The following is a 25,216-nucleotide window of genomic DNA, read 5'->3' as shown; positions in this document are numbered from 1 at the left end:
CAAGAATATAACCGGTGTCATTTGAATATGAAGTTGATAAAGACTTATGCTTTTCCTCTCCATGTACATATAGGTGCTTTCTTCATCTATTTATCCCAACCCACATTTTCAATCTGGTACCCGTAGGACACCCTTTAGTGAACCTTTGAGCACAACACGAGTATTTCTAGCAGAAGTTCGAATAAGCTTTCCACATTAATGCACATTTATGTGAAAGCTGAGACTGAATGGGTGCCATAAAGATGTTCTTGGATGCGGTTAGGTTATTATAATTTCTGCAGTCAGAGAAAAATCTCTGTTTGATTATCTGATTTGTGGCACATGCCCACCCGAAGAACATAATCTTTTCATCTGCCTGCTACAAATAGTACACAGGGCTATCTTTCATGTTCCATTGTTCAGTCTTTTTGCCGCATCATTATAGCCTGATTTGCGGGGAGCTCCTAAGCCTAGACTGTGAGAAGTTGGCCTGGTATATGATGTTCACTATTCTAGTGAGCACCTTGCACCAGTCCAAACAACCCTTATGGTGATGGTTATAAAGTCAACCTTATAGACCAGCTACCCTAGTGGTAGCATGGACAAAACAGTCTTAGGCTAAAACTTCAGAGAGCATGTGAAGCCAATTGTTTTACCAATAATATCCCCTTGAATACCAGATGAAAGGACACCACACAAGGTATATATAAAATATATATGTATGTATTTCTAACACAACCCCTCTGCACACTTTATGAGGTCAGAGTTCGAGATACAGCACAAGTAACTTAATAAGCATACGTTAAGTTGCACAATTACAATTCTGCCCTAGAGGCCTCGTAAACCATGTACTAAAGAAGTGGTATAAGAACCACTTCAGGAAAGGTGAACAGGCCTAGGGCCTTGGAAATCGGTGGGGCTACACAGAGTAACCAAAGGTTAGGAAACAGGAGTCCCACGGGATGCGTGTGCAGTGTCTAAACACAGACGAGGGTTCTCATAAACTTTTAATGGGAACGTAAAGTTTAGAAACTAGTTGATTTCGGACCTTCCGGGTGGACTACGGGAAAACTCAGTTAAAGTAGGACACTTGAATAGTTATTACCCACGGGAGCACCGGAGTGCTCGAGTTACCTCACCCAGGGAAGCCGGGTGCATAGTTGTCAAGTTGCGTCGGGTTTCGTCGTCGAATCCTATAAAGAGCGGCAAGAAGATGCTGCAGGCGACCAGGAGGAAGATGTCCGGGTGGATCCAAGGGTTGATCAAGGAAGTGAAGGACCTGAAAGCAGAGGGGACACAGTGTGGGTCACTAGCCAGTGACCGGAAAGGAACCAGGAAGGAACCAGGCGATGTCGAGATGCAATCATGTGATGTCGTGAAGCTTGTCTCTGCAGCCACGTGGACCAGGAGGCGTCGACAATGACCAGGAGCTGAATACGGACTGTCCCACAAAGGATCTTGCTGTTGGTGGTTTCGGATTCTGGATTGGAGTCAACAAGCCTTGGCAAACGCAACACACGCAGGATGTGAAGATCGGCTTCTTGTACAGACCAGCAAGGTCTGTGGGGCTTCCCTTTTGCAGGAAAGCAGGAGCCAGCCCAGAGCAACCAGGCAAGCAGTGTTGATTCAAAATGGAGTCTTCAAGATGGCCACTAGCCAGCGGGCTAGCAACCGCAAAGATGCATCAAGAGGAAATGCAAAAGCAGGCCCCAAGTGGCACTCGTGGAGTGTGGAGGGCTGAGCTTCAGTGCAATTACGACTCGGTGTTGCGGCTTCTCAAGTCCCAATGCACAACTTCGAGGACACCTCAGAAGCTGCACAGTTTAGCAAAGAGCAAAATGGCCAGGTGTCCGGTCCCATGTTTTTTGTGTCCGCCAAGGCTCTCAGCTTTGATGGAGGTGTGAGTCGGGGTCAGAGAAGTCTGGAAGTCCAGTCCTGTGAAGCAGGGTCATTGGGATCCTTCTGGAGCATTGACAAAGCAAACTGGCAATTCGCTACGTGGTGCCTGTTTGCACAGGGTGGTCACTCCTTGACCACAAGGGAGATTCTTCAGTCTTCTAGTTGCAGTAGAATGTCGAAGGTCCAGAGTTTCGTTTCAGAGTTTCAGTTCAGGATAATCTAAAGTCCTAGACTCAGCTCCTAGCTTTATACGAATTAAAGGGGCTGGATTACCTGCTAGGTCCCTCTTATGGGTGGGACCAGGGAAGGGGGTGGTTACACCCCTTTCCATTTGTCCAGTTTCACACCAGAGCTGAGCTGGAGTGCCCCAGCAACTGGTTTGAACCGAGCTATGCATGGAGCACCTTGTGTGCCCCAGGCAGTGTCTCATTCCTTTCAACCCACCCTGCCCCAATGCACTATAGCCTGTCTGGGGAGGTGCTAGCACCTCCCAAGGCAGGAAACCTATTGCCCGGCCTCCCTCGCTGGAAGAGCTCCCAGCTGTAGGAGGCCAGACTTGTGTCTGTGGCTGCAGCATCCATTTTGTGATGCTGAAGCTCTGTTTAACTTTAACAGGGTAAAGATACAACTACATGCCTTCTCCCTCTAGAAGGGTGGAATGCTACCCCCGCCGCCAGAACTGGCGGGGAGGGTAGTATTCCAAAGCATATGACACCTTACACGACATGTTTTGATAAAACCAAACCAAAGTTAGCATTAACCGCGAGGATTATAATGCACTTAAGAGTATATGGTATGGCTATATCATAGAACAGCTATAAGGACATGGTTCCGAAAGCTGCAGACAGGCTCAGCTCATGCTAGAGCACCATCTCACATAAAACCAAGCACTCTGCCACCAGGATTGTTAAGGCCTGCCATAGGAGTGACTTACAGGTATATATGTGTCTATATATAATGGTAGGTATAGGAATACTATACCTAAGCAAGGGTGATTACACAACCTTGCCCCAGCTGAGTGATCAGCCAGTTGTGTCAGTTTGGATGGCCAGCCAGTGGTGGCATAATTCATGCTGCAGCCCCTGGTAGGCCTTGGATGCACCTATGCCCTGGGTACCTATGGTACACTATACAGGCGCTCACAAAAGTGACCCAATACCAAATTGGATATGTACCTAAAGTACATGGTATGAATTTAGAGAGAGAGCAGCTGTGCTGTGGGTCTGATCAGCAGGCCCACAGCCACACTAGAGTCGAAAAACCAGTGGATCAGAGCAAAAAGTGGGGGTGAACACAGGAAGCAGACCCTACTCTCCTACATAGACAAACACTCAGTTACTGGAAGCAGACCAAGAACCTCACAATGTACAGTTCCCTTTGCAGGGGGTTCATTCATATGTTATCATGTGGTGTTAAATAGGTTTTAAAAAAACAAAATTAAATCCGCATTTATTTTTCTCAATTTGTTGTTCGTTGTTTCGTATTTTTGTTTTTTATGTTCAGTATAAACTGAGGTAATCTCAGCAAATTGTGAAGATTTGCTTGCGAAAAAGTTTGCCTTTTGTGTCTGCTTTTTCTATTTCCGTGGAAGTAATGCATCTAAACGTGAAAAAAGCACTATCTTTTTTTGCTATTTAAAGATTGCGTTCATCGAAAACATGACAACAAAAGAAAGTCCTCTTTGTTCCCTTGAAATTGCACTGATTCCCTAATAGAGCTGCATTGTTGGGTTTTGTGCTTTAGATATTTATCAATTTCATGAATTAGTTAACAGAACAGATTTTGAGATGAGCATCTTCCTTGTCGGTTTCTGCTAATTTTTAACAAGCGCGGCAGAGGTCTGGAGTGATTGCAAAAGGCCCTCTCCTAGAGCAGCGCATGCACGCTGCACTAGACGAGACCTAAAAATAATGGGCGACTGCACTTATGTTTTTTTAACAAAGTAATCACTGCTGATATTACAAGAAACACTGTCAGGGGTAGGATGAACAGTTTTAGGATTTTAATTATATTTTGTACAAAATGAAGATTATTTGCTTTGGAACGCATATGCAGTGTTTAAAAAATAAGACCTTTTATAATCCAGATAAGTAGTTCTTATTAATTTTCAATGTCCATAATTTTATTCTTCTGTCCAGATCGTATTTCCTTCAATTGGTACAGCACTCCAGTCCATATATCCAAATCATATAGTATAATTTGTTCATCCACCAAAAAATCATATCTTAGGCAGCCAACACGTGTTTCTTCTTGCTATATCATTTAACATAGACTTCTTCAGGGCTGCAAACCCAATAAACAATTTGTAAATGAAGTTCAATATTAAATACAATACACTCTAAGAAATGTATGTATGTAGAAAGCAAGCCAGATCAAGAAATAAAATGTCTGAGCCATGTATTAAAGAAGTAACCATCAACCTGCGTTAAAAACAATGGAACTTCAAAAGTTAGTAAATGTGTCAAACCGGACACCAGAAAATTTGTGAAGGCCCAAGAGAAAAATTATGTATAGAAGTATGATAATTCCAAAATATAGTCACCTGAAATGTAGATTCCAAAATTAGGCAACTTGCACTCTAATCCAAACTAGTAAAACCCCGCACAACTCTCAATCTGTAGAATCAAAATCATATATCAAATGTAGCCTCACATATAACAAGCCTCTTAATCCACACAGAAGATACCCCCATACTATCACCGGTATATTTAAAGTTATCATTTTAAAAACACAGAAATTTACCCTTTAATCTTTCCTGTTCTTGTAACTTGTCTTATTCCAAAAATGATCAATATATCCATCCGATAGTTATCACAATCTTATAGCTGTCCAGCGTTTCTGTATCTATAGGTAACAAACACACAGACCATGTACGGTAAATCACCAAGTAATAATCGTTGCGAAGAAGAGCCTAATGTTTGAAATTTGTTAGTTCAAAATCATTTTATCAAATTACCCTGTTGTCATTCCATTATGCTCCAAAACCTTCATCCCGAAGTATACGGTAATTGATCACGAAAACCCTCAGGCTGTATCCTCAAGTGAAAATAGTATCTCAGTAGTATAAAGTAATATTGCCTATGGGTAACAAAACATAGAAAAGGCTCAACCCCCAATACCACACGACTCCTAGTCAATTCCTTTGCATTCATATTTATCGACAAAGTATTAAAAACACTGTTTATACCGTGCTATTCAAACCCCTTATATTTCAAAGCCAATTTTGAAACTTCAACTGATTATACATTCTCATGAAGACTCTCATATTCTAATATACTCAAAAAATATTAAAATAACCTCTCTGTCATACCATCTTCCTCTGTATCACACTCCGTAAGAATTTCAATTAAGAGGTAAAACGTGTCTCACCTCATTTTGTTCCTTTAAACTAACCCGTTTGGATTATGAAGAACACTACGGATATATGGTGAGCTGGGTTTATAATTTGTTTTGAAGTTAGGCGCGGTTAGTTTAAAGGCATATTTTACTTGGATCATGACAGTTCCAGAATTTCAAGGATTACTATTTACGATATATGGGTATTTATTTTAGATTGCTGCTTCTGAATACATGGGGTGAGAAGAACACTGGAGTTACAGTATATTACGGAACAAAACGAGGTGAGAGACTCTTGCCTATTAATTGAAATTCTTACGGAGTGTCATACAGAGGAAGATGGTATGACAGAGAGGTTATTTTTATATTCTTTGAGTATATGACAGTCTTCATGAGAACGTATAACGAGGGCGAGATCAGTTTCTGCCTAAAATATGATTTTTTTGTTGGTTGAACATATTATACTATATGATTTGGATACATGGACTGGAGTGCTGTACCAATTGAAGGAAATACGATCTGGACAGGAGAAGAATAAAATTATGGACATTGAAAATTAATAAGAACTACTTATCTGTGTGCTCGGGGGAGGTTCTATTTTGTATGTATTACTGTCTGCACATGCAGGCTGAGGAAGAGTTGTTTGGTAACCAACTCTTCTTCCCCAGGGAGCACACGCTTTGAATAACTATCGTATCCATACTGTGACCCAGAAACTCAGTAGAGTGCCTTTCCTATACCTGGTTATCGGTCAGCTTGGATTTCTTTTTTAATCCAGCTCCTTGGTCTAAGAGAAATAAAGCCAAGAGTCATTTTTTCCGTACTATTTCCGCTTTTGTATAACTATCTACACAAACAGCTGGGAAGGAGCAAAGACATGAATGGTTGTAAATTGTTATTTATATGTGTAAATCACCTGACTGATCTTTGACTATAAAGGTTTTGAGAATTCCCAATGTGAGGCTTTAAAATGCTTATAATTTAGAGCTTGTCCAACAAAGGATCCATCTTTGGCATACAAACATGAGACATATACATGAACTAAATGGCTATGAGTCTCGTCTCCCAATCAGATGTATGAGTTTGACTGATCTAGGCATTGTATAATCCAGAATTGTTAGCCACTTTGTAGAGCGGTTATGAAAATAATCGCTTAAATCTGTCAAAAGGTCCTATTTTTTGTTTACGGCTTATAATTTATTGAGGGTGCCTTAATCAAATTACCTAGACAATTGAATTTGTTGCTATATCGGTGGACTGAAGTGTTAGTTTGTATATTTTTTACATGGAATCAATCCCATATACTGAGTTACTTTAGTCACTTGTTTACATACCGCAGAATACATTTTTCCCACACTCACCAAACTCCTAAAGTGTTCCTGTTTCAAGCAGGTGTATATGGTATTATTTTTTTCAGGGAATTTCCTTATAAAAAACTAACTAACTCATTCCTTTAACCCTAAGCATTGGCTACTATGTGGATAATACAATGGCATAGTATTATGACTGACACGCATGCCCTAGAGAAACTACATAAGAGCTTTGAGCTAACATAAATATGCCAGCAGCTTATGAGCAGAAAAATGTGGTGATGTAAGTGAGATGTTGATGTATGCATGTGAATGCTTAGTTTTCTGCATTTTTAGGTCTTGCCTGAGACAGCCATTCACTGTCTCTTCCTAGTCATTTTGTTTACTAACAGGAGACTAGAGCCCGCCCATTGGTTGGCTTCATTGTCACTCTCATTTCCTTGCTTTTCTCTAGTCAGCACATGCTGGCTTCACTTCCTCACCAAAACTTAAGAAGGAGTGAAAAGTCTTTACAGAAGATATATCCTCATCTTCCCAAACAAAATGTTTCAACAAACTAAAAGGAGGAAGTATCTTGAATATCATAAAGTGCATGTCTATGGTCTATCAGAGACTGGTAAGTAACGGCACCCAGGTAAATCGGTGCTCACCTTACAATTGTCTCAGACTTGTGGCTGGGGGGGGGTCGCATAACTAGTTAGCATGGCGGAGTCTGGTTCGAGACAAATGTAAGGTGACCATCGATTTACCTGGGTGCCGTTACTTACCGGTCTCGGATAGACCATATACATGTAATTTAAGATATTCATGATATCTCCTCCTTTAGTTTGTTGAGGCTTCACTTCCTCTTCATGTGTTTGCCCCTCCTCTGGAACATGGCTCCAGGGACTGTTTCCTTGACAGGTGCAGTGTCATTCCATTGCTTGCGCTTTTTACAGCGGTATGGTTTTGTCCTTTTTCACTTGCAACATTCCATAAGAGTGTATGTGTTTGCAGGTCATTTTCCGTCCTCTCGCAGTCCTGCTCTGTGTCATTGCTTTCCTCGTCTCCTTCCCCTCTCCTACATTGTTGCTTGCCTAATTTCCCCCTCACCTGCCACCCTCCCGTCATTGATTTCCCTGTCCCCTGCAACGAATTACATTGCGCACGCTGCATCGCCATTTGACACTGCAACATGCACATTATAATTTGTTTTGTTTATTTATGTACTTACCTCCGTTCGGCCGTATTCTGTGGTTTACTATCCCCCACCCTGGCCCCACCCTGCCCCTCCCCTGCCCCGCCGCACAGCCCCGCAGCACTCCCTCCAGGAGCCCCTACTGCCCCTCTTGCCACTTACACAGTTCTCCTGCATTGTTGCTCTGTTATCGCTGCTTAACGCTTACCCCTCTGCTGTGTGCTTGGCCCTCTCCTCTCACTGTTGCGCTTCTCTGCCTCTTCCCTCATCATTGCTTGCCCTGTTTACCTCCGTCTGTCATTGTTTGTCCTGTACCCCCGATCCCCTTTTCACCCACCCCCTCCTTCCAGAAAAAAAGGCGATATCTGCGTCATCCACACTGGTCGAGTCATAGAGCTATTTTCCTAACTATTAGCTACAATGCACATCAGCTGCGTTGCTGTACAACATGGGTAAAAAAACATTGGCAAAGCTAATAGCTGTCGCATGGGCGAGAGCTATTTACTTTGCCAATGTTTGTTTGTGACGCGGTCCATCAACGTCAACAGCGCATGCAACTTAAAACATGAGATAACCCAAAAACTATAATGATTCCCATGGCGTGGTAGGACAGACCTCGGAGAATCGCAAGGTATTTTAATTTTCACACAAAAACAGGGGATCTAAAATGGGCTACAGGAACATGAAAATGATCTGCTAGTAAAGAAAAATAAGCAAGAAATTGAACCAAGTGACAGATGTCTGTTTTCCATCTGATTATTATTTTTGCTATAATGCATAATACAGTGATTTGCACTTTTTCCTCGAATGGCTGTCGACTTGGAAAATTAGAATAAACGTCAATTAAACTTTCAGTTTTGCATGCACATCCCCATGCTCCCAAGACATCTTTCACCTTTGGTCCGTAAAGAAAACAACTGTAACATTAATATTATGTAACTGACCTGCAATAGTGAGGTCATCATAAGGAGCCAGTTAGGCTCATACATGGAAAGGAGATAGATGGGCGAATTGTTAACTCTTTCGAGACCACGAGAACAACATTTCTCTGTGTGTGCCTGGTATCACCCCTTAGATGCGCCCCGAAAATGTTTACGTTTTTTCCAGATTTGTTTAAACGCTTGCACTGCAAGGCTTAGCTTACAGATTAGTCCTGCCAGACTTCCCACTTCTGGCATTTTTCATAGAGTACCTTACTCGTTTGCATCAACTGCATAAAACCAACTTCTCCACCAACCCCATCTTATCCACAGGCACCCAAGTCTCCTTCGACCACACCACCGAACTCCACTGGACCGACCACCGCTGCATCCACTTCACCTTCAACAAACCAACCACACTACCGCACCCAACAGCTGCTTCGCCGCTGCTGGAGCAAAGTCACCGAAGACCAGCTGATCACCACCCTTGCCCATAACCCACCCACTGACCCCACCAACCCAGACGAAGCAGCCCACAACCTCAGACAGTAGATCGGCGACTGCGCCAACACCCTTGCCCCACTCAAGAAACCGTCCAACAACCATGGAAGCAAGAGAGCCACTTGGTTCACCGACGAGCTACAGACCTCCAAATGCGCCTGCCGGAAACTGGAGAAGATATGGCTTCACGAACGCACTCTGGACAACCGCGGAGCCCACAAGGACGCCACTCGCAGACTCCACCACCTCCTCAGAACAGCCAAGAGATATTCTTTCAAAGACCGCCAGGATAACAACGCACACGACAGCAAAGAGCTCTTCAGCATCGTAAAAGAACTCTCCAACCCCAGCGCCAATGCCAACAACATACCCCCCTCACAAGAACTGTGCAACTCACTACCCATCTTCTTCCACCGCAAGATCATTGACATTCATGACAGCTTCAACACCATGACCGCCCCGACTACGCCAGACCCCACCCCCCTTGTGAACACCACCAGCGCCAACCGCCTGACCTCCTGGTCCAACGTCAACGACGACGAGACACGCAAGGACATGAAATCCATCCACTCAGGATCTCCGTCAGACCCGTGCCCACACCACGTATTCAACAAAGCAGACGTTGTCATCGCAACCCAACTACGGAAGGTCATCAACATCTCCTTCGAAACAGCAACATTCCCGGAAAGCTGGAAACACGCCGAAATCAACACCCTCCTCAAGAAGCCCAAGGCGGACCCCAAGGACCTCAAGAACTTCCGGCTCATCTCCCTGCTCCCGTTCCAAGCGAAGGTCATCGAGAAAGTCGCCAACACGCAACTGGCCCGCCACCTGGAAGACAACAACATCTTGGACCCGTCCCAGTCCGGGTTCAGACGAAACCACAGTACCGAGACAGCCCTCATCGCTGCAACAGATGACATCAGGCGCCAACTAGACAACGGCGAAACATCAGCCCTCATCCTCCTGGACCTGTCAGCCGCTTTCGACATGGTCTGCCATCGCACTCTAAAGACACGCCTCCTAGAAGCCGGAATCCAAGAGAAGGCCTTTGACTGGACCACGTCCTTCCTCTCCGGCAGAACGCAGAGCGTCCGCCTCCCGCCCTTCCGATTCGAGGCCACTGACATCATCTGCGGCGTCCCCCAGGGCTCATCCCTCAGCCCAACGCTGTTCAACGTCTACATGGCCCCCCTCGCACAAGTGGCCCGCCAACACGACCTCAACATCATCTCCTACGCCGACGACACCCAGCTCATCCTCTCCCTCACCAAGGACCTGCACACTGTCAAAACCAACCTCCACGAGGGAATGAAGGCTGTCGCCGACTGGATGCAGAACAGCCGTCTGAAGCTGAACTCAGACAAGACGGAGGTACTCATCCTCGGACCCACCCCCTCAGCCAGGGATGACTCCTGGTGGCCGACCACACTGGGAACAGCACCGACACCCACCAGCCATGCACGCAACCTAAGATTTGTCCTCGACTCCTCCCTCTCCATGTCTAAACAGGTCAACGCTGTCTCCTCCTCCTGCTACAATACCCTCCGCATGCTCCGCAGGATTTACAAGTGGATCCTGACCGAAACTAGAAGAAAAGGTGACAAAAGGCCCTAGTCAGCAGCAGACTGGACTATGGCAACGCACTCTTTGCAGGAATCCCAGCCAAACACCTATGACAACTACAACGCATCCAAAGCGCCTCCGCGTGACTGATCGTCAACGTCCCCCGCCGTAGCCACATCACCCCCCACCTGAGAGACCTACACTGGCTCCCCGTCGACAAAAGGATCACCTTCAAGCTCCTCACCCATGCACAGAAAGCGCTCCACAAACACCGGACCAGCCTACCTGAACAGCAGACTCAACTTCTACACTCCGACCCGCCAGCTCCGCTCCGCTAGCCTTGCCCTCGCACAAGTGGCCCGCCAACACGACCTCAACATCATCTCCTACGCTGACGACACCTAGCTCATCCTCTCCCTCACCAAGGACCCGCACACTGCCAAACCCAACCTCCAGGAGGGAATGAAGGCTGGCGCTGACTGGATGCAGAACAGCCGTCTGAAGCTGAACTCGGACAAGACGGAGGTACTCATCCTCGGACCCACCCCCTCAGCCTGGGATGAATCCTGGTGGCCGACCACACTGGTAACAGCACCGACACCCACCAGGCATGCACGCAACCTAAGATTTGTCCTCGACTCCTCCCTCTCCATGTCTAAACAGGTCAACGCCGTCTCCTCCTCCTGCTACAATACCCTCCGCATGCTCCGCAGGATTTACAAGTGGATCCCGACCGAAACTAGAAGAAAAGGTGACAAAAGGCCCTAGTCAGCAGCAAACTGGACTATGGCAATGCACTCTATGCAGGAATCCCAGCCAAACACCTACGACGACTACAACGCATCCAAAACGCTTCCGCCCGACTGATCGTCAATGACCCCGCCGCAGCCACATCACCCCCCACCTGAGAGACCTACACTGGCTCCCCGTTGACAAAAGGATCACCTTCAAGCTCCTCACCCATGCACACAAAGCGCTCCACAACGCCGGACCAGCCAACCTGAACAGCATACTCAACTTCTACACCCCGACCCGCCAGCTCCGCTTAACTAGCCTCGCCCTCGCTGATGTCCCCCGCATCCAACTAACAACCTCCGGTTGCAGATCCTTCTCCTACCTCACCGCCAAGACCTGGAACACCCTCCCTACCCACCGACGGCAGACCCAAGACCTACTCGCCTTCAGAAGACTCCTCAAGACCTGGCTCTTAGAGCAGTAGCGGCACCACCCCCCCAGCGCCTTGAGACCCTCGCGGGTAAGTAGCGCACTCTACAAGTGTTCTGATTGATTGATTGATTGATTCTTCAGAATTGCCATTCGTTAATGAAACACATAAGAGTACATTAAACATCTAAAAGCCATCGCAGAGAGACTACTCTGGAATACAAGAACATCACATGAACAACCGAATAACAACCTAAGAAAATCGTACACCTGAAGAAGCAAAAACAGCTGGAAAAACCCTTAAGATTGCAACCTAGCTAAAGAATCACAATTGAAGCACCCCAGGCCGATTGGCTCTCGAAAAAGCACATTAGACAGTTAAGACTAACCAAAAAATAAAAGCTACTGAAGGATCACCTCTGAGTACAATTAACACACATAGAACCAATTCAACACTGAATCACAAAATATATGTATTTTTGTATTACTTTATGTTCTATTTTCAAATACAAAAATATTATACATATGAAGTCATTCACCAACATTTCAGTATACATTGTCAACCACATCTCTGTCAATGATTATCCTAATTGGCAATCCTCAAGATAAATACCAGGCAACAATATACTGAAACATTGACAGTTTGACATGTAAAGATGAGGGGAACAATAAGAGGATCCCTGTTGAGAACCTATTCCCAATCAGCAACATCTGTACTCGTGGTCTGCACCCGTTGGATAAATTTACATAGTAATGTCATACAATATCAATAAAGCGATACCAAAGGAGAATGATGGACGGAGCGTTTGAGCAAATCAAACACTCGCCCCCAGTCAACTGATCTGGTTTTAATCCATCATCATTCTTTAGCTCACTCCACCACCCGAGTTCAGACATTGCCATATGCAAATCAGTCTGACCCTGTGCCTCATCATAACAGAACCATTTACAAATCATCTCTATCCCACGCCTTCTGGGACAAAGCCTTGTTCCACTTGCGAATTTGAGTCTTGGCGCAGTTTCTCAATGTATGAGCGATACAGGAACCATATATCTTTGGGGCGTGATGTGCTGGGCATCACACTAGCGTATACCTCACTATTGAAATTACAGTACGCTAGGCTATGCAGCCAGCTCTGGGCGGTTGAGGCTGACTTGCGCCCCCAATGGATGGCAACCTCTCGCTTTGCCAACAAAAGGCCTAGTGATGCAAATCGCCGTATCTTTTTAGGGAAGTTTACTGTATAACCCAGCAGGGCTACTTCCGTGGTTGGGATCAATGAAAGATTAGTCATTTTCCCTAGCGTGTAATGTAGCGCTGCAGTTTCGGACACATCCAGGTAAGGTGTGCAAAATCAGAATGGGGTGGAGTATTTACGACAGTTGTGTGGCTTGGAGGGGTCTATCTTATGTGCCAATGTCGGAGTGAAATACATGCGGCGTAAGAATTTAAAGTGTAGGAGATTGTATCTGCTGTTGAGTGAGATGTCATGTGTAACCAAGCAACAATCAGCCCATTGCTTATCCATAATTGTCGTCCCCAAGTCCATTTCCCATGCTATACGGATATTACTGTCATCACCGATTTCAGTGCCACACATGCTTTGTACAGTTTTGAAGTGAGATGTATGTTGTCTGCGTTTTCTATCACCGTAGTAAGAGGGGGCTCAACTTTGAAAGTTGACAAAGTAGAGCGTAGGGCGGAGCGGATGCGGCCCATGACAAACCTATCCATTTTGGTACCTGCTTGGAACCGGGCGTCTTCCATTAGGGAAAAGATGTGGCCATCTGGATGGAGGTCTCCTATCCATGAGATTTCAAATTTGGCAAGAGTGCGCTGGACCAATTGTTCCTCGGTGATTGGAATCAATCGGGGGTTCACGATGGGTAAGGCTGACGAGTAAAATACGGCTGTGCCCGTGACCCGGCAGAGTTTCTTCCACTGGGTCTCTAGGGAAGCCCACGGGTAGAATGGCCGAAAGCTGTCCCCACAGAACGAGATCGGACTCTGGCCGAAAATATGTGGTTCGAGCGTCAGGGTGATACCATGAATAGGCAGAACTACACTGGGCAACTACATAGTACAACTGGAAATCTGGAACATTATATCCCCCTCTCTCATAGGGTAGCGTGAGGACAGCCCATCGGACTCGCGTGGGTTTCACACCCCAAATCAATCTGGATAATAGAGTACGCATTGTTTGAAAAAGCTATTAGTAAGAGGAATAGGTATATTATTAAAAAGATATAAGAATCTGGGGAGCACTACTATTTTTAGAATCAACACCCGACCCGCAAGTGATATGGAGAGTCTCAGCCATCTTTCTATTTGGGTTGTGAGTGCGTCAACTGTTTGTCCATAATTCAGACGTAGGATTTGGGTGGTGTCTAAGTGAATATGGATTCCTAAATATTTAACTGAGTCTGTGCACCAAGGGAATTCGCAATCCCATTTTTGAGTAGTGGCTGTCAGCGGAAATATGATGGATTTGTGCCAATTTATGCCCAATCCTGAGAAGCGACGGAAGCGGATGATTTCTCTGATTAGTTCATGTAAATTAGCTTGAGGGTGTCTAACATAAAGGATCATGTCGTCAGCATACAAGGAAACCAGGAGAGGGCCAGTGTAGGTGACGCTTCTGAAAGTGACGTACCAAGTGGTCCATAGCCAGAATTAATAATAATGGGGACAGTGGCCAGCCCTGTCTGGTTTCACGGGATAAAGGAAAGGGACTCGAGAGTGTACCGTTTAGACGCAGCCAAGCGGTTGGTTTGTTTTATAATAGTGTGGTTGTAGCAATTAAACCAAAGGGCATACCCATGCATCTCATCACAGATAGAAAGAAAGGCCATTCTAAGGAATCAAAGGCCTTCTCCGTGTCGAAAAGAATAGCGGCCACTGGAGTGCCTGGATTTATCCAATGGATGACCGAAAAGAGTGTTCTAAGGTTCAGCGATGTGGAGCGATGTGGTACAATACCGGATTGAGTCAGTGAGATGATGAATTCCATCAGTTGGGACAACCGATTGGAGATGACTTTAGCTAGGATTTTGTAACTTAAGTTGAGGAGGGACCCTGGTCAGTATGAACCACAGTGTGCGGTGTCCTTACCAGGTTTGGGAAGGAGAATTATGACTGCCTCTCTAAAGGTGGGGGGTAAAATCTGTAACTCCAAAGCCTCAGCATATACCTCAATGAGCTTCAGAGCTAATAGCTCTTTGTATTCTTTGTAAAAATTGCCAGTAAATCCGTCGAGCCCAGGTGCCGATGAGCCACAAATAGTCTCAATGGCCAACAATACATCCGCAACCGGGATGGGTTCAGCCAAAAAATCCTGCATGTATTTCTCAAGGTACACTAAGGCTATCTCATCTAGATAACCTCCTTGGGCTGTATAATCGCTCCCTATAGTAGTGGAGTATAGAGCAGAGAAATATTCCAAAAATGTGTTCTGAATGTCCACTGTGGAGGTGCATGTGCGCCTGTTCGGAGAATGTATTTCAGTGATGTAGGTTTTGATTCACAAAAGAATTCATATCACACTTTTGAAATATCCTTGAACAGTGACAAAACACCCAGAGTATGTTAATCCCAGCAAAGAAGCACCTAAAATGATACCACACATCCGAATCATCAAGTCAGAATACACGACACTCCTGGACTTTATACTTTGATGTGGCCACAAACCTACAGCTCGTTCATCTCAAAGATGAAACATATACTACTGCTAGATCCCCAAATTTCCTCTCAGAGAAAATAAACATGCGCTACCAGCTCAGAAAACACTTGCCATCAAAATCACCCAATCTTAAAACGGTGAAAGGTTGAACAACCTCGGATATCACAACTGATAAGCAATCTTATAAGACAGCACTGTAACAAACACCCTCAGAGGCACTTACAAGCATAATGGCAATCTAAATAAGTTTACATACCTCAGCGCCTTTAAGAATAAACCAGCATACTTGAAAAGGCATATCCGAGGAACTTGCAGACCTAACTATGAATCTCACAGGTTATACACATCCATAGAAAAACTTCAATACAACATCACAAAACGGAAGTGCCATCTTAAATGAGATGTTGCATCTGACTCAGTACTCCAGTAGACATAAAACCCATAAAACACCTGAGAGAACATAACACACCTGAAGAAACAGTTGGGATGACATCACAAATTTGAAGAAGCACTCCATAAACCTTACACGCCTAAAGGCGTATCTTGGAGGACACAATAGATAAAAAAAAAACACACCCCCACACAACTCCAAAATGGAGGATATCGCACAATTTAAAATCCCTTCCGAGGTCAAGAAATTTAAAAGCATACTCGCATGGCACTGTATGGGACCACACTAGAATAACACTGTTGCCCAAGGCCAGTTCTCCCAGCTATCGTCTTGCCTTTTGTGTGGAGAAAAATACTTTAAAATGCAAGTGTTGTTTCCGAAAGGGGACAATAATGCAAGCACAATAAATATCTGGAGCTCAAACAGCAGAAAACCCTCTCTCGAAGCAAACTAGATGTCATAAGAGAGCCGTTAGAGCAAAGAAATAATGACATGGAAAAACTAAGAAAGAAACCAATAATTGCCATCTCTCGCCAGGCTTTTCTCAGCTGGACTTGAGCCTTCTTTGGAAAACAAAGTGGAACTGAGTCTCGTAGCTGAGTGATGTGATTCAGCGTTGCCACATCAGATAGTCCGATGTTTGTGAAATCGTAAGGCCCCACCAGAATGCTTTTTCCCTAAACCACAAGAGCCAGCTCTGCACAACCTGCAGCTGCAAAAATATGAGGCAAGAGTGAAAAATGCAAGGAAGAGGGAAAATAAAAGGACTGCTGGAGGCGGAGGGGGTGTGATGAAACCCCGTAGCGGCTCCCAGCTCCCACCCCACCCCCACCTCACCCCTCCCCGGCTAGCGTCAGATCAGCAGCGGGAGCCTGTGAAACTTACAGTGAAAAATTACCATTGGGTCAGGAATTCACCATGACATGCAAATGACGAACAGCTCTTGATAGCCTTGAAAACGAGCAGCAGAGCCAGAAGCTGGTCCAGGGACCTGAGAGAGGCCATCGGAGTCTGCAACTAGCTGAGCAGCCTGAAAGGGTGCATATCTGGAAGTGATCGTTAGAACCTAGAAGTGGCAGCTGTTGTTACTGGTCCCAGAGGCTGCAAGAGACCATTGGAGCCAGCCTACCAGACCAAGAGCAACAAAGAGTGTTAAATGACGAGAGACTCAAAGCTGGGAAGGAATGATAAGAGTCTGAATGCAACTACACCCATCAGAACCTAAAAGTGTCCAACTGAGTTCGAAAGTAGTTGTGCCGCCTAGGAAACATACAGATTGCAACTAACCACGCGGAAACACGTGCCAGGTACTGCCATTTGTTGCAGAACCTGAAACTGATCAACAGGGCCAGTTATTGACATAATAGCCAGGAAGAGGACACCAGTGTCCGTCACAGTCCTGTGAACATGACAGCACCCGTCACACCCGTCGCTGGTCTTGCTTTCAAGTGATGTGCAGTTCTCCCTCCTGGCCATTAGTGCTCGAAATTGACCAGCAAAACATGCCTCTAGCTCATATGCTGAAAATTACAACCAGATCCGGTCACACTGCCTGCCACTGGCCTCAGAATCTGGTACTGGCCATTAGTGGCAGCCAGTAACCACAGATCCTGGCAGCGCCCAGAGCATGAGACTACTCATCTGCGACCAGCATTGGCCTCGGAGCAACCCTGCCCACTAAAAGTGGTTATTGGCCTCTGAGCCTGCCCCTGCCCATAGGAGGCTGTTGTTAACCCTAGAGCCTGGCAGTGCTCATTATAGATTGCCAGTAACCCCTCCCCCCTCCCATCTGATCTGAGCCTGTCTGTGACTTAAAACTCTGGCAATGTCTATTATATTCTGTGCCCTGACACTGGCTCCCCCAGCACATTACAGAGCCAATCAGGCCCTACCAGTGACCAAAGGGCCCGATACAGCACATTACATATTGATGTTGATCTTAAAGCTCGTCGACAATGGCAATAAGAGACTACCGCCGACATCAGCACCTTACTGTGCACATCAGATCTCCTACTGGCTACAGAACATAAAGGTGCCAATTGGTTAGAGTCTTGTATTTACAGAGCCTTACACTCCAGATCAGGCCCTGCCGCTGAGTCTTGAGCTTGGCAATGCCATTCAGAACCTGCGTTGGACTCCGAGCTAAACAATGCCAATCGGAGCCTGCCACTGCCCACAGACCCTGGGACTGTCTGTCAAATCCTGCCTCTGGCATGATACCGTTAAAGTGGTCGAGTCCAACGTACTTACCGGGGGAGCATAGGCATGGCTCGAGATCAAGTCTTTCTGTCTTGATGATGGTTAACGTTGGTTTAATGTCCACAGCTGCCTTCATGGTGACTGCCGCTGTCTTTTAGACAGGGGTAGGGTTGCGGAAGTCCCTCTGCGCAACCTGTCCCGGCCGGGGGTTCCCTGTGAAGCCTGTTGATGGCACGTAATCAGCTGCCAGGCTGTTTCTGGCGGGCTGGGGTCCCCGTAGAGCCCGTCGATGGCAGTGTAAGCTCAGCGACAGGAGGGCTGTTCCGGACAGAGGTGCCCTACAGATACAGCGGGTGTGAAGCTGGTCCTCCTGTGCGTGATGCAGTGCCCTCCCGTGATGCCCACTGCCCTCCTGGCCTCCCCGCTCCTTGCTTGGCTTCTCAGGGCGTAGCTCCGTTCCTCTGGTCAGTGTGAGTCTGAGGAGCTCATCGGCATGGTGGGCTCGGCCAGGCCAGTGACAGCCTCGGGGGCGGGCTACTGAGAGCCAGCCCCTTCTTGATGAGTAGGAGGAGATTCAGGGGCGGAGATCTGTCCACGGGTAGCACCGCGAAGAGAGATGTCTGTCTGCCTGCCGAAGAAGCGATGTCGTGGAGGGTGGGGGTGGGTATCTGTCTGGAGACGAGCTGAAGAGAGAGACCTTGCTCGGCCAGCTGCAGGGCTGAACCTACACTGATGGGAGTGAGAGTGGGAATTGGACTCACGAGAAAGAATTATCTCGGGGTAGGGATGCCTGACTGATGAATGGAATATCGGGTGGTGGAGGGGCTAGCGTGCAATCCACCGTAAAGCTTGTCAACGCCTAGTCAGGGATTTATAAGCGCTATAAAATCAAAACAATAATATATTGACGAGATGGATTGATGGAAGTATACCCAGGTCTTTAAGTGGAATGACAAGAGGAGGGGAGGGGGTCTCTCTAAGGAGCGTGGCCGATGTAATTGGATTGGCTCTGTAATTAGAGTTTATCTGTTTGTATCTTTTATGTATTGTATATTGTATATTGTATTGTAATTGCATTTATATAGCGCTTACTACGGGACCCATAGAGGATTAGTGTTGAATTAGTATAGTGAAACATGCAAGTACATTTTAAGTGGTAGATAGGTTAGCCAGTTATTTGGATATGGAATGATAGCAGAAGGATAGAAGAGGACAAAGGTTTGTATTTATTTATCGCTCGCTTGTTGATGCATGCTATTCAGGAAGCCTATAAAGGATCAGTGGTGAATTAATATGGTGAAATATGAGTTAATTTCTGTGGTGGATATTAGTCTGTTACTTGGAGTGAGAAGGATAGCGGATGGATAAAAGGGGAAGAAAGATTTTGCATTCATATAGCACTTGTTACCCCTGATGGGTGTAGAAGCGCTTTTCTGGCGAGTAGCACGCCACTCCGGAACCCATAAAGGATTAGTGTTGAAAATTAGTATAGTATAAATATGAAGTAATTTGTGTCACAGCGATGAGGGAAGCTTCGTAAGCCGAGAGGGTGACCGTGGGAAGGGCATCGATGGGGGCCCTTTGGTCTGCTTGCTTAGGCATCACTCTAGCCCAACCTTTGAGCGCCGCCCTGGTTGCAAATAATGTGGTTGGGTCCTTTTGACCTAACAGCCTGTCCTGATGCCCGGTGGCATACAGGTGACCGGCCATCCACGAGTGGCTCTTCCCCTCACCTTTCGCCCAAACCACGCAAACCAACCACCCTTTTTGCAGGTAACAAAGCAGGCCAGAGGTGGGAAGCCACTACCAGTGGGAAGAGTTCCAATACCGTTATATTGGCAGTTATCTTTTTTCTTCCTCCATGCATTGGGCCATTTCGCTGAGCACCATTCCTTGTCTAATATTGCGCCGAAACCCTCCCTGCCTGACGAGTCAGTAAACAACGTCAGCTCCTGGCTGCTGGTCCAGGGAACCCTCCATATCCTGGAGCCATTTAACTGCTCAAGGAGTCCCCCCACATCCTAAGGTCTTCTTTAACTCCCAAGCTCAGCCTCACCTGATGGTGTCTGTGTTTTATTTTGTTGCTGTCTTGGCTAACCTGCGCAAAGGCTCTACCAGTTGAAATCACTTTGTGGCCTAAGCAATGACTTTTGCAAAATTATTCTTAAAAATTGGTACACCTGGAGGAAGCTACAAGCTGGCCCGCCTGGAGCTAGTAAACTTCCTAACAGGCCGGTGCGACCGGTCACAATTTCTGTAACAGCCTATAATAGGCATTATTCGGGTGAGATGATACCTCTTTTGTGTGGCACGAGGGCCATGGCAGTGTTGTATTTGCCCATATGCCAGTGTGACAGTGTTTTACTGTTTCTATGCTTCTAATGTGCTAAATCAGGTTTGTGTTGGCATACGTTGCCATGAAATTGAACTGTCTTCAAATTTAAAATGCCGTCGCAATACACCGCATCATTGTTGTTGTTGCCTTTGCTCTTTTATTTCTGAGCCTTCCCTTGAATGAATGATTGTTTCTAGTCTTTGTAACTAAGATGTCCTTAACCAAGGGCAACCTTTCCGTCCAGGACCGCTCAGTAGTCAGTTTTACAATTTCCCTTCGCCTGAATATATTCTAAGAACTTTTAAAGCAATGTATTGGCCTTATGAGAAAGTCTTGGATTGTGTAGTATTGTGTGAAATCCTTTGCCTGAAGTCCTATAAAAGGACCTTACAGGACCTCACTCTTATGACCGATCTATGCTGGGTTTACTATTGAACTTACAATCTAATGTAGTTACTAGCACTTCCAAGAGATGGAAACGCGTTCCTTCGAGGCACCAGGTGTTGTATGTGAACTATACTTCATAGTAAGCGCCTATGGCGCGCTCTGGATATGTTTATGTGTAACAGGTTTGGCCGCCGCCACCCGGTGACAAAGTGGTACAAGCTAGGCTACCGACATAGGAGCGGGGCCAAAGACGGGCCACAGGGTCGCGTCCACCTCCTGTTATTCTGGGCAAGTCACTCCGATTTCCGTGCCTAAAAATAAATATAATGTGTCATTGTGTAACGAGACCGGTGTTTATTTAGCCACTCCAAATACTGTTGGGTCATGTTTGCGCTATATACTTCTGCAAATTATAATAATAAATAAAGTGTTGTTATATATTCCAGATGCAAGATATGATTACCTGATGGTGACAAGGCGAGTTCCGTCTTGGGACAACTAAAGTAAATCAGGATACTCACACCAGTTAGGCACATCGCGTACCTTTTGACGTTATCTGCGGTGCCTCCCCCTTGCAATTGGAACTCCCACTTCCAAAGCTGCTTCTAGCTGCAGGGATCTAATCTGATGTACTGGTGAAACGCTTAAGCGTGTTCCGCAATATACTTTTGTGCCTTTTTGAAGACACTTTATTACATTGGAGCATGAGCTTTTGTTGCCTGATTTGCAAGCCCCATATTTACAAGCCTTCGCAGTGCTCGGGCTAATGGCCAGTGTTGAACCTCGGCTCGCCTCTCGCCTGCCCCCCTGCCTTCCTAATGGTCGATGGCATTCAGCCACTTCTCCGCTTGTTCACCAGCCCCCTTCTCCGGTTCAGACAGGGGTTGAATCTTCGTCTGATGCACCCGAGAGGTGTAACATAGTTTTGCTGCCTATGCCACTGCATCCAGATATATAATAATTCAAGTAGCATTAGATGACAATTAGAGAGCCAGAGGTACCCGTGCATGTGGGGTTAACTCGAGCAATGTATGTGGCCATACTCGGGAAATCAACCTATGAATTTCAGGCATTTCGCTGTGAATCTCCGAAACAAGATTAAAGCGCACAAGGAATGCACTATGTGCCAGACGCACATCACTTAATTTCGGATGTATGACGTTACAACGCATACTTTTACCACGCATACCTTTACAACGTGGTTTTTACATCGCATACCATTACAACGCATAGCGCTTTTGGGTGTTGGATAGTGAATAGTTTAATTTACTATTCCAACTCCAGTCCCCGTGGACACTAGGGAAGGTTATTGGATAGTAAATTAACCTATTCCCTATCCTAGAGCGCCCCCCAGAGCAATGCGTTGTAATAGTTTGCGTTGTAAAAGTTGCGTTGTAATGGTAGTTCGTTGTAAAAGTTTCGTTGTAAAGGTTGTATACCCTTAATTTCCCTTTCCCAACTGGTACGCTGCATGCAACGTTTTTGGCACTCGTTCCCACCTAAATAAAACTTTTGCCGCGGGACACGTCACTATTTGCGTAAATTAGCGTGTAATCCTCTAGGAAGTCTGAAGCTAGCAGTTACTTCCTCCCATCATAATGAAGGTTGTACATTGATGGGCCTTTATGCCGTGACATGCGCAGTGCAACTCAAAGAAATCTTAAGTAAGGTGAAACACAAATGAGTATTTTAAACGTTGCATTGGCAAGCATTAAAGAAAGAACGTCGGCAATGCTGAGAGGTTGACGTGACGGTCGCATCAGAGTGTGCGCAGTCAACATAAGTTGTATCGCATTCCTATTAGCAGTTCATGTGCTTTTAATTGCAGGATCCCCATTTTCGGGTCCAGGGAGCGTAGCTTAAAACAATAATTGTATTGTATTGTATGTATACTTGTAAAGCGCACTGTTACCTCGTTACGTGGTGTCCTGGCGCTGTATACTGCTGGGGAACCCGTCCTGGCTTTCCCTGTGAGAGGGCACCCCAAGGTGAAGCCAGGCATCCCCAGCGTTGCTGGGGCCGTTGTGGAGATTAAGCAAGCTATTGCCCAGAGTTGCAGAGTGGGACCCATGGTTAGCGTAGGCACCTAAGCGAGAATTATCGAGTCCGCGGGCATTGACCCAAGACCCTGCCGCGTCGGGAATTGAACCCTGGTCCCGGGCCGACCTCTGCTTCAGGGTCTGCCGCTTCTAACCAGTGAGCCACACTTCTCCAATAATAATTCCGTATTTGTAAAGTACGAAGCTAATCCCACTTACGGGTTTCAAGGCGCTGGGGGTCGTCGTGCAAATTAAGTGAACTATTGCCCAGAGTCACATGGTGCGGAGCTGCGCCGGAGGTCGAACCGTGGGCCCTGTGCTCCGAAATCCGCTGCCCTGGCCGCTGCACCACAATCACCAGCTTAACAAATTTTGTTGAGCCCTCCAGTTTGCAGTGTTTAAGCTAAGCCTAATCAGCCCCTTCTCACAACGAGAGACCCCCCCCCAAGTGTTTAGCCTATCCTCGCTAAGAAAGGCGGGCTCCTTCAGTTCGAGTTATAATCCATCTACTGATGGAAGGAGCTTTTTGATCTGAATTGATGGAAGTAGTATAAATAAGGCAAACAATGTCGCCGGAACCGTACTATCCATGCTACAGTGCCTTTTCGAAGACGTAGCTTGTTTACAAATTAAGTGTAATGAGCGTGCTGGTGCAGACAAATTGTGCACAGTGGCGAGAATTAAATGAATAACGCTTCCACACGGGCTGTGTGAGGCCCGGGCGTCGCAAGTCAGCCTGTAAACACACATCATTTTACCTGGTGTCTCGCACAGGCTACAGGGAGCGGGCCACACGTTGTTATACAAACTGTGCCCGTAAGGGAACGTTGCAGAAGCAGACAGCAACGTTTATGCAAACGGTGCCCAGAAGAGTGTTACAGAACTAAGCGGAATTCACACAAACCCGCTTCAAAGAGCGGTATAGGAACAAAGCAGCATTTAAACAGACCGGCCTTACAGGGCGTTGTAGTAACTGCCGCCAGGTTCACACAAACTGACCAGCCGAATGTTCACCACAACAGACGTAAATACAAACCACAGTTGAAGGGAGTTAAATAGCCTGGTGATGAACAAAGTAAATCTCTTACCCTCATTCCTAAGAAGAAATTTATTATTAAAGTCGCGATAGTGCAAGACACCTTTTGTGACGTCCTTCCTGTTGTGCATCACTTTCGGTGAGCGCGTCCCCCCACTTCTTAGTTTGTGACTCGTGCCTTGCCCAATCACCTTAAAGTGCACATCAGGTAGTACTGGGGTTTGGAATAATTTGTAAATTTCATGCGCATGCCACCTGAATTAGTTGCCCTTTACCCGGCCACCGTGTATTTCCTAAACTGTGTTAAATTGTCGGCAAACCGGCAAATATAATTTAAGCGGTGACGTAATTTAACTTCCATGCACCCGGATGGCGTGAGACACTCAGCGACTGATCATCCCATTCTGCAAGCGCTTCCGGGAGAAAAAAGGGGGGGGGGGGAGCTTGCGGATGAGACGGCCGCCATTTTGCCGCTCGTGGCCCCTTGGGCCACAATTAAACTTTTTGAGCCTACCCCATGTGGCGTGGCCTCGGCCATGATGGAGCCGACGCCCTTCCCGCGCTTGTAGAGTTATAACCCCAGTTTCAGTGGCCGGGCGGTCACATCAGCGCAAGGCACCCCTCGATAAAGAAATCGCTCTGTTACAGAAGGCGTGCGCGTTCCCCGCCTATCGGGCGTCTCCCAACTGGGCCGGAGCGGGTGCAGCACTGTGGGGCATCCCTCTAGGTGGAGAGTGGGGGCACTGGCACGTGGAGCACGAACCCCAACCACCGCATAATGGTGCGGCCTACCAGCAAAGGATGCCCCTGACCGCCAAGCCCGCCAAGCCTGGCGGCCGCCATATCCGGTGCCAGAGACCGCTTCAGGCAACCTTCAACCCGCTCTTAGCCCTTGACCGCCACCGCCAACGAGGCCTGTGCGGCCACCTGATCTGGTGCCGAAGAGCGCTTCAGACAACTTTCACCCCGCGCATCTCGTCGTGCCGGTAGACCCACATGCCGCTCCCCAACACCCCGTACCCGCTGCTTAATTAATTATACATCTTAACGTGACCCCGTTACATCTGCGGGTGCCGGCGGGCCGCTTCATCTCGCTCTTCTCGCGGTGCCGGTGGAGCCACATGCCGCTCCCCGTCACCCCGACCTCGCTGCCCCCTTAATTATAAATCTAAACTTGACCCCGTTAACATTCGCAGGTGCCTGCGGGCCGCTTCTTCCTGCTCTTCTCGCGATGCCGGTGGAGCCACATGCCGCTCCCCGTCACACCGACCCCGCTGCCCCATTAATGATAATTCAT

The 25,216-nt window shown here is 46.6% G+C and overlaps 1 protein-coding gene across 1 annotated transcript in view; it reads right to left on the bottom strand.

Moving 5' to 3' along the window:
• ETS1 (ETS proto-oncogene 1, transcription factor) overlaps positions 1-18,620 on the bottom strand; it is a 418,514-nt gene extending 399,894 nt beyond the window's left edge. The window contains exon 1 of the mRNA XM_078681989.1: positions 18,174-18,620. Coding sequence (XP_078538115.1) covers positions 18,174-18,258 — 85 coding nt within the window. The 5' untranslated portion in view covers positions 18,259-18,620. The remainder of the gene's footprint in view (positions 1-18,173) is intronic.
• Positions 18,621-25,216: the final 6,596 nt, after the last annotated feature.

This window comes from Lissotriton helveticus, chromosome 3_1 (assembly GCF_964261635.1).
Source record: "Lissotriton helveticus chromosome 3_1, aLisHel1.1, whole genome shotgun sequence".
Lineage (NCBI taxonomy): Eukaryota > Metazoa > Chordata > Amphibia > Caudata > Salamandridae > Lissotriton > Lissotriton helveticus.
The sequence above is the reverse complement of the archived record's forward strand: the minus strand, read 5'-3'. Positions and strand labels throughout refer to the sequence as shown.